General features: G+C 38.7%; 1 protein-coding gene across 1 annotated transcript; it reads left to right on the top strand.

Annotated features, from left to right (window-relative positions):
* The first annotated feature begins 921 nt into the window (after positions 1–921).
* Positions 922–8,796, top strand: PLAU (plasminogen activator, urokinase). Its single transcript, XM_068399255.1, is given in 13 exon segments — positions 922–1,003; positions 2,129–2,183; positions 2,359–2,463; positions 3,017–3,085; positions 3,088–3,181; positions 3,548–3,642; positions 3,763–3,952; positions 4,594–4,633; positions 4,635–4,679; positions 4,681–4,750; positions 5,907–6,047; positions 6,629–6,777; positions 7,650–8,796. Coding segments are annotated over 13 exon segments (1,308 nt in total). The 5' UTR covers positions 922–943; the 3' UTR covers positions 7,845–8,796.
* The last annotated feature ends 2,071 nt before the right edge of the window (positions 8,797–10,867 follow it).

Raw genomic sequence — 10,867 nt, 5'->3', positions numbered from 1 at the left:
CTGAAGCAGATACTTGTGGAGCAGGTCTTCAGCACCAACTCAGTTCTGCACACCCGCTCCTACAGCATTGCACTTGCTTGCCAATGTAGATATAACTAAGATTCCCATGGAATCTTTTAAAAATCAATTTTTCCATTTTTTTTTTTAAAACTGAGGACACTTTAAAAAAATCCCATGACTTGCATTGCAACTTAAAAAAAAAAAAAAGCCATATTGGTACTCTCTTCCCCCATCATTTTGACAAGCTAGTTAACAGTCACACTTGCTATATGTGCTTTGTCTACAAGAGCCAGCTGCATATAAGAAATCAAGACAGAATATGTTCTAAGCCTCTCTAATACTGTAAATAAGTGAGGTAACATCAAGACCAGACTTTCAAGAGTTTGCAGTGGTCAGAGGCACCCAGTGAGGCAGCCACGCTTATGGAAGTGCCTAGCATCAACAAGATGCAGTCTAGCAACTATAGAGGCAACAAAAAAAGGTGCTTTCCCTTTCATACCCTAAATGTGGATGTTCAGTGCTTTTGTTGCAAGGCAGTAATAATCAGTTAAATAGGTACAGGACAGCTGGACAGCAACTAAATACATCTGCCAATTTCTAACTGTGTTAGTCCACGCTGCAGAAACTGAGTATGGATTTTTCCAATTTCCCTTTCTAGGCTTCATGTAAACACTAAGAAAATCTGGTTGTATTGCTAAATGTACAAAAAAAGTTCAAACAGTAACCTCTAATATATGGAAATAATAAGCTGATATTCCACAGCAAGTCAATGCTTAATTCTTCTGTCAATTGTGTTTGTGACTTATTCTGAAACCAACTGAAGACAATAGAAGCAAGAAAGCTGACACTGCAAGCTACAACATGACACTAAGTTCCTCCTTATTTTCAGAATCAAAATAATACAGGTAGAAGAGGAAACGAAGTGAAGAAGTTAACTAACAACATGAAGTTATTCATCTTCCTCACAGTAACCCTGGGCACACTTGTCATGGGACTTGATTCTGTAAGTTTTGACATAAATTGTGGGGGGGCTCACTTGGAACCACTTCTGGTTTTGATTATACTTCTGCTTTGGACAGTTGTAGTTAGGCTTTTGACTTGAATTCTCCTTTTTGCTGCCTTTGCATGTACATACACATCTGCTGCGCGTACACCTCCAAAAAATATGTTTTTGAATCCCATGGCTTATCTTCTGATTCTGCTCCACCCTAAGATGTCTGCTGGCATTCAAATAGTGAAGGCATCATACAATAACCAAGAAATCTAGCCTTTTCTGTTTTTCCTCTTAATGCAATTTAGACCTGGACACTGAGTACCAAGAGCTCACTGGTCTTTCATGGAGGTGGATATCGGGCCTTAACTAAATTTCCCACCTCCCCTACTTGAAAGTATGATGCTAAAAAAAGGAGCAACAGATATTAATTTGAATATTTTTGACTATCAGCTTGTATGACAGTTGATATCTATCAGCAGAGCCATTCACCAACATTATGGAACCATATTGTTACCGTTACTTAATTTAGCTCAGGCAAGCCACACTTGACTCTTGGGAAAAGTATACTAAAAGCCTGATCTTGCTTAGTTCCATGGAGAAAGAAATATCCAGCCTGCAAAGCATGAGGCAGGACCTGAAGTACAGGGCCAAGAATCTATTATTGTATAAATCTAGTGGCTTTTATTCCATGGCACAAATGTGAAGCACCAAGGCCACCAAAATGACAGAGACAGCTGGAGAATGTTGCACCTTTGCTGCACTGCTTGGTGGCTGGAGAGGTGGAGAGGGAGAAGTTCCCTTCCCCGTTTTAGGACACTGACCATTGAGAGCTGCTTAGGTTCTTACAGCAGAAATAACTGCAATGTTGATCTAATGCAGTGGACCAAATTGGTGGGGTTTCCTGAGTGTTTCTTGTGTGGTGGGGGTTTTTACTTCCCTGTTCTGCTTTGTTCAAGTATAGTTCCACTTTTCATTCAGGATCCAGATTCCACAAAGCAGGTTCAGCTGGTAACTACATGCAAAAAACTAGTGTGTGAAGGTATGCAGTAGGGAACGACAGCTTGGGCTAATAAAAGATAATCAAACAACATAAAAGGAACTGTTTCCTTAAAATCCTTTTTTCTTTTCCCTTAGTTTTATACCAAGATGCACTACAAGCTGCCATATAAACGCAGATCATATCACAAGGGTAAGTATCTGCCTGTCTACTTGAACCTAAAAGAACTTGTTAACCTGCAATTACATCTTTGTACAGGAAGGAAGACTCTTTATGATACTTAAACACCTAAACTTAGTTTGCAACTACATTTCACTTTATCATTCAAATGTTCTGCCTCTAATTAGTGATGTCTTTTACTTGCAGGAATGCCATTGTTTGAATGGAGGAACCTGCATTACTTATTACCTCTTTAGTGGAATTAATCGTTGCGTATGCCCGGAAGGATACACTGGGATTCACTGTGAACTAGGTGGAGTATCTGTCTTCCTTAATACTAACTAAATGGATTGAAAAGATCTAAAAAGATAGGCAAATCCTGAATACGAAAATGCCAAGCGAAAGTATAATAAAACGCATGACTGGATATCCTTTAGCACTTTATACTAACAGACTAAGTGAGGAGAAACAGCTAAATATCAGCACAAAATCAGGATCCTAATTTTTTTTTTTTGTCCCTGCCTCCTCACTAATGTTTGCCACCCCTCACAAATGTTTTAGTTTGGGGTTGAAAAAAGTGAACTTGTTGGGAGTGTTCAGAAGCAGAAGTACTGATTATATTGTGAATTACACTGAAACTATTAAAGAAGCAATATGCTGCTTTTAAAGCATAAATACTTGGTGCCACCCCCAAAATTCATATAGAACAAATTTAATAAGTATATATAATCAGTCCAGATTTTGCATCATCTTTTTAAGTGTAATGCATGAGCTTTTTTCTCATTAGAAGTATCCATACAGATTATTTTTGTCTTGGAACAATTATAAACAAGAACATTCTGCTAACGAAATATTATTTTTGTCAGACACTGACAGCATATGCTATACTGAGAATGGGGAGGACTACAGAGGAATGGCAACAGAAGACGAATGTCGCCATGGGACCTTCCCTCAGTAATCAGGAGGGGTCATTACCATGCTCACTTGAAGAATGCTTTGCAGCTCGGACTGGGCAAACACAGCTACTGCAGGTAAGAAAAGTATCACTCTTCCTGAGATGACTCGTATTGTCAGAGTCCCAGAAGTGCCTCAAGTGATGGTAAATGTTTTTTAAAAAAACAACAACAAAACCCCCCACACACCTTAGAATATTACAGAGATTAATTTTGACTAAAAATATTTGGAATGTGAGTCTTTGAGGTGTCTAGAGTTCTCACCACTGAAGCTGATTGTACTGCAAAATTCCCAGTATGCAAGAGTAATAGTCAGTTGTTAATTATCTTCTCTGGCCTACATTGCAACAGAACACTTTTGGCCTTTTTGGGACAGTTAGAATTCTAAGATACTATCATTTTTTTAATTGTCTTTATGAAAAGAACACTTCCTCTATCTTCTAGAAACCCGAATGGAAGGAACAGTCCCTGGTGTTACACCAAAAAGGGATTCACCATTCAAGAAATGCCCTGCAACATAGAGAAGTGTGGTCAGTTAGGTAAGTTAGTTTCAAGACAACTGTGGGGTTGTGGGTTTGTGGGTTTTTTTTGTTTTTTTTAACAGCACAAGGTTGGTGCTTAGTTGTAAGAACATCTGAACAAAATTTCTCCTTTCATAGGGAGAGCATGTGGCCAAAGGAGCATCAGCAAGTACTTCAAGATTGTTGGTGGAAGCCAGGCAGATGTTGAGTCTCAGCCTTGGGTAGCTGGTATCTTCCAAAACATAAGGGGTGTTGACCATTTTCTGTGCGGTGGCAGCCTCATTGACCCTTGCTGGGTGCTTACAGCAGCACACTGTTTTCATACTCCGTAAGTTTACAGTTCTGCCTCCTTCCTATTTGCAACTTTCTTCAACTGATTTCTTTGGCGTGATGCTCGGTGAGCAAACCCTTCAAATGTACCATAGTAAGAGTGTTCTTTTGATTGAGCAAACAAGAAGAGCAGCGATAAACATTAAGCCTCTGGGGAGTTTCACGTCTGCAGAATGAGCTAGCAGATGTGAAAATTTTGGTGGATTATGCAATTTAAACAATTTTAGCCTAAACTAGAGCCAGGATTTCATTTTACATTAGCTGTTTCCAAAACTTAAAAGTTGTACTGAAAGGTGATGAGCTATAGAGCAATATGTTATCAGTGGGTTTTGTGTTTTTTCCTGTGGAATGTTGATCCTTCTGGCATCCTGCAGAGGATTCTTATCACCACTGCCTGTAGTAGTAGCAGCTACCTAGGTGTGGCATTTCAAAATGCCTGAACATCTACCTCAGTCCCTTCAAATGGAAAATCAGGTTGTTTTTCCTTTAGAATACTGGATCAACTTTCAAAGCTGACTAAATTTTGCTTTTTCTTGTTGGCATTAAAGTAAACACAAACAGAACTGGGACTGGATCTAAACTGTTGTCCTTACTCTCAGAAACCAAAAAGTCTTCATGAATCTCTCTACTCTCAATCAGGTCAAAAAAACCACAAGACAAATCTATCTACAAGGTCTTCCTTAGGAAAGTCCATACTGAATGTCACTGATGATAAGGAACAAGTAATTCATGGTTGATGCCATCATCTCTCATCCTGACTTTACAGATGACACAGGTGGCAACGAGAACGATATTGGTAAGTGTCATCTTAATATGAGCCTTTAAAAACACTGAGGATAGCTGAAGGCTATGTAACTGTGGCTTACATCTTCTAAAAGAAGTAGAAACCGGAGATGAGATGAAGGGGAACAGGAACTAGGTGCTTCGTGACAAACAGGCCTGTGCTGAACAAGACTTTCCACTTGTTATGAATTTGGTTTGTGGCACATGTCAGATGGCATTACCTGGCACACAATCAACTATAAGCCTTTCTTATCTCTGGACCTGTACAAAGGCATGGCTTTTCCATAAGCACTGGTGGCAGCATCCTGTTTCTACCAACTTCCCAACTGGAGGTGGGCTGCCTGTCAGCAGAAATGCATGCACGCCAGGTCTGGCCATTCAGAATGGGGCAGGACATCCTATACATATGCAGTATGGTTGCTCTACCTTGAGCATAGTAGGCCCAGAACTTTGTGGCATAGAGATTACATTATTCTATGTTTACAGAGATCACACTGTATGTATAGTAAATGACAAAAAAAATGCATGCACAGTAGGTTTCATCATATAGTAGGGAATGCCATATCAGGTACCACATTAGCTGAAGGTTCTCCCTGAATTAATGCAGTCTTTCGTAAGTCTGTCTGGCTTTCACAAGCCTACGCCTAAACCAACAAAGTCAGAGATGGGTTTTTTACAACTTGCACAGGACAGACTTGCCGCTCTTGCAATTGACACTTAAAAACTCTACCACCCATTCCAAATTCCTGCCACTAAGGAAAGACTCAAAGAATAGCTTCATAAGCCCTTCTGGTGAGAAGTACAGTATAACTGCCCACTTCAGCAGGGCAGCGGGTGCCACCCTCTACAGCCCAGTCAGGAAGCTGAGGTTTTAAAACATTTGAAGATACACTGGCAGAAGAATCTTTCCTGAGCTATAACCCCTATCCTTCCAGAAGGAAGTTCAAATTGGAATGTTTGCCAGTTTTAGCTGGGAAATTAATTTTGTTGTTACTAAATAATGACCGAGTGTCATTCCAAAAGCAGTGAGAGGAACCATATGTAACCAGAACTAAATTTAATTGCAACTATTCCCATTAACTGTACCCAATACTACTATTCTCAGAGAACTTGAGGGGAAAAAACTTGCTTTACAAATTTAACTGTATCTTCTCTGACTTGTTTCTTAGCTTTGATAAGGATAAGAACAACTTCTGGACAGTGTGCAGTAGAATCCAAATATGTCAGAACAGTCTGCTTGCCAGAGAAGAATCTTTACTTCCAAGACAATACCCGGTGTGAAATAGCTGGCTATGGGAAACAAGATTTTTGTAAGTGAATGACTTCTCTTCCCAAAGTTGTACTTGCACAGTGTGGGAACTGGATGGTTTTTATATAATGATCAGCAAAGGATTTAAAAAAGATTACTTTCTATTATTTTATGTACTCCATGTACATATCTCAAAGATGATCTTTGCTATCATCTTCTCTAGTTGTCCATGGCATTTCCTATCTGATGCTTCTCACACTTGTCAGCCATACAAAGTAAGCAAAGATGTAAAACACAGCAATTAGCAATTTTTTCATTCCTGATGTGGTGAGGAATAGAAAAAAATAAATAAAAAATTAAAGGTTGGAGGATTAACAAGAATTGCATTTGTGCAGAAATTCCTTCAAAAACTATTAAACTTTCTCTCTAAAAACCAAGCTTTACAGTTTGCATTTGGAACACTTGTTTTTAAAACTTATTAACAGTAAAAATAAAGTAATACTGCATAAGCTGGAAATAAGAGCCTCAAATCAGAACTGGAACAGTTACGCTAATTTCTTTTAAGTGCTGAAAGTATGTGTTACAGGGTTTTTTGTTTCTGTCTTGGATGGTGAAAATAGTTAAATAAACTTTTGTTTGCAGATGACATTTACTATGCTCAAAGACTTATGTCAGCCACTGTGAACTTAATATCACAGACAAAATGCAAATATGAATACTATGACAATATCAGAGTTACTGACAACATGGTCTGTGCTGGAGATCCCACATGGATGACTGATGCATGCAAGGTAAACCTAGTTTGTTTTATCTTCTAAACCATTTTAAATGCATGTATGCTATATGGATCAGCGGGTGGCATCTTCTAATTCTACTAGTCAGAAGAGTCTCTCTTTATGTAGCAGGAATTTAGTACATCCAGTGGAGTTGACCTGTAGTGTGGCCAAATATATATAAGAAGGTTGGGACCTAGAGTTAATTGTTACCACTGTCCAGACCCTCCTTTGGAGGATCAAGAAGTGCACTGTCTTAGCCATTGTTATTCCTCAAGGCCTTACTTGCAATCTATTCAAGCAATGGCTGGTAGATATGCATCAGAGGAATACAGCAGCTACTGCAGTCTCACCTTGCACTTTCTTAACATTAACTGTAGCTCTGCAAAGGGATAAAAGGTGAACTACCAGAGGGCGCTGAGCCCCTCCACAGATTCCTCAAAACTACATTTGCTTCCCTGCACCATCACTGGGCAGAGTGGCCACATGAGCCACTAAAAAGAACAAGTGTTGTCCTGAAGTGTGAAAGTACCTTACGGAAAGGGAGACAATTGATTCTGTGATGAAAATCAGATGTGTTGGCTTTGACCTTATAATGCTAGCCTAATGTCTATGATTATAAACTTAGGATGGAGTGTTGTGTGCATGGTAACTCCTCTCTGTGCCCTGCTATGGGGGAACTAGAGAACTCCTTACCTTACAGACTGTGTTCAAATCACAGCAGTTGCTGAGCCTTCTGTTCTATCTATGCAGTCTTCTCAAAAATAAAAACTTTAGCTCATAGATATTTACTAGCTTGTTTCACTCTAGAAAAACAATAATCACAGGCTCCCTGTTATAAAGGCTTCATCTGCAGAAAATGACCTAATATGTTCCCTTTCCATTGTCAGGGAGATTCCGGTGGCCCCATGGTCTGTGAGCACAATGGCAGGATGACGCTTTATGGGATTGTCAGCTGGGGAGATGGCTGTGCAAAAGAAAACAAGCCTGGCGTTTACACCAGAGTTACTCAATACCTTAACTGGATTGACTCCAATATGAATGCAGTAATCGCTAAGAGTCGTTTTCTCCCGGAACCAAAGTGACTTTTCTACATCTGGAGTCAAATGAACAAGATTAAGCCTATACTGATGCCAGGACAATAAAGTCCTGAATGTCATGAGAGGCTTTCCTTTTAAATGCTCATGTAGTCTGCCACTCACATCAGCGTTCGTGAGGCAGAGAGGTGGTTGATGTATTATCTTACTACTCTGAATTACCTGAAAACCACTCCATGGGAAGCTAAAATATTTAACATTTAAATGAGTATTCCCATGCATGATACTATGCATATCAAGTTATCTGTCCACTTCGTTTATGAACCAGCATTTGGTCTGGAAGTATTGGTAAAGTTTTAACTTATTTAACTCAAGTATTCATTTTATACATGGCCTGAGTCTAAAATCTTTCCTCATCACACTGAGCAGTACTAAGACTCAAGTCCTAGAAAACTAACCTGTTAAGACCAGTACTGAGAGAGTGATCAGGCTTTGCATTGCAAAGTGAAAGAAACTGCATCAGCACTAATTATCACTAATGCGCGAAGAAGGCCCGAAGTCTTAGATTGAGGCAACACTTGGTGTACAGGGTTCACTGCTGTAGACCCAACATATAGTAAAATCTTAAGGATGGCACTTGTAGCTGTGTCAGCATTGCAGACTCTTAATGTATTTCACTTTACTGCAAGAAGGCAAATTGGAAACTGGACAGAACATCCAGGTCCCCTTAAAAGTCTGATTATGCAACCTCTCTCCATGTACTTATGCATCCAGGAGAGGATTTAAGGAGTCAACACCCATTGAATGCTGCAGATGTCAAAAGTCAGAACTTTATTTCCATTCATTTAACTGATACGATATGGAAACACTTCTTTTTTTCCCAAGACTTATGCTGGTCTTATTTTTAAACTTTATTTTATAGATTTGAATTATTTGTATGAGGGCTGGAACCTCAAGTTTTATTTAATTATTTTTACTGTGTTTAACTTATTGTTTGTATTATAGATGTTAAAGTATCATTAAAAAAACCCTGTTATTCTTAATGTGTCTGTTTCTCCTTTCTTGAAAGGGGAAGAGTATGATTTGAAAGAGAACTGACCTTTTTAAGTTCTAATCTGAACCATAATGTCCCTTGCTAAAACATAAATGTTTTAACCTGCTGTGTACTAAAGCATTTCATATGAGAAATAAATGTCTTCTACTCTTGGCTAGAGTACTAGAAAATTAATGTGTGCACTAGCAAGACATAGAACATAGCATGAACAAAAGTGCTGAGGATCCAATATTCATGCTGCATGTGCTTCAGGAGTCCTATCTACCCCGGGGGGCTAGACACTTGTAAGTGGCTATAGAACATTAGGCGAACTTGTAAAGCAAAACATGCTGTTCAGGCTGTGCCATAAGGGAATAGAGTTCTCCTGCTTCAGAACTGCTCTGCAATAAGATCCAAATCACTTGGGGGGGGAGCAAGAGATTGGTTTCAAAAGTTCACTCCTTAACTTAATTAAATGCTACTGCATGTGGAAGAACACAATGCAGTAATATCGTAGAAAGCTGCTAAAAGGAAAGTGATAGTTTTGGCTTTTCTCAGTACTTCTTTGTGGATACTGATTTTCTAGGAGAAGCATTCAAAGTTGACCTCAAGTACTGCTAAGCAAAGTCTTAGGTAGAAATTATATCTGAACAGCAAGATTTATTTTCAGGAAAGACGTTTAGCTAGAATAGAACTCATAGCAGAGAGTGCTAAGAACAGTGACATACTTAAAACCAGCTGCATTTCTAATTCTGGACCAAATGTCACCATTAAACACAAAGTAAGTCCTTGCTGAAGATATGTTCTGTTGTTTGGGCAGACAACAAAGGCAGAAAATATTCTCAAGGTCATCTCTTTTGGGTGGTTAGTGAGATGCTAGCATCACTTCAACATCCTGAAGAGCATGCACTGTCTGCTTTGATTTTGTTTCTTTTAAGGAAGCCGTAAGATGCAGACAGACTGGAGATACTGCTATAAACTGTGTTTACAGGAAATTTACAGAGAAGAGTTTGTATCACAGCATCAAGTTGCCATATATTTGTGTGATGTTTGTAATTGTGAAAGTAAACACATATTATAACAATATCCTGCCAAGCATTAAACACTGTGAAACATGAGTTCCTACACCGAAATGGTCATCATAGAACAAATTAGCAGCCTAATTAGTAGGCTAATTTCTGAAGTTGGCAGTCCCATCCCTCCTAACTGAATAACACAGTGAGCCAGCAAGACTCCAGCAGTTATTGGTCAAAAGATCTCAGAGCAGCAATTTGGCTTGCCATTTTTAGGCCTATTTTTAAAAAAGTTAGTACCCAAATCTTTTGTTAGTTATTCATCTCCTCTCACAAATGCAGAATTTGGGGTCAAATTACAGGACTGCTAGGGGAATTTAACTGATTTTTGTAGATCAGACCATATTAATGTTTACTTTCTCATTATAGTTCAATTAAGAATTCAGAAAAAAATTTCAAATGTATGTGCAATGATTCCTTATGGAGCTCTCATATAAACCTTTTGGTCTCAGTCACTACCTGCTTAATGATGAATGACTAGAGATTTCAGAAACATTTTGGAAGTGTCTTGAGCAAGAAATTTGTTGTGAACTACAAGCTCTGACTACAAATGAGCAGAATTGGCTCTTTTTAAAAAGTACTCATAATAGCATTTTGGTCAAGTGGTTTTTTGTCATGTTCTAGGCACCAAAGAATGTAAAAAACCTCCAAAGAGAGAAAAACTTATTTTTCCTTTTTTTAAAAAAAAAATCAAATAGAGATGAGCTAGATAAACCCGACTCATGGTTAGACTCATTGATGTTTTCACTTCATAGCAAGGCAACTGTGAATTCAGAGTTGCTCAGGTACAAATTTGACTGTAGCAATCCTTTCAAAAATCAAGGGAAAACGCACAAACTAAATTCTGTCTTTCCAAGCAGCACACTGGTATTTGTGAGAAGCATGCTACATCGTGTAGCTTATTGTAGTCTGGATACATGAACGTTGCACATTCGTGATGGAATAATAGGAATAAGAATCTTAAT

The sequence above is a fragment of the Nyctibius grandis genome, chromosome 4, assembly GCF_013368605.1.
Source record: "Nyctibius grandis isolate bNycGra1 chromosome 4, bNycGra1.pri, whole genome shotgun sequence".
In the NCBI taxonomy this organism is placed as follows: Eukaryota; Metazoa; Chordata; class Aves; order Nyctibiiformes; family Nyctibiidae; genus Nyctibius; species Nyctibius grandis.
Note: the sequence above shows the minus strand (reverse complement) of the source record. Positions and strands in the feature narration are given on the sequence as shown.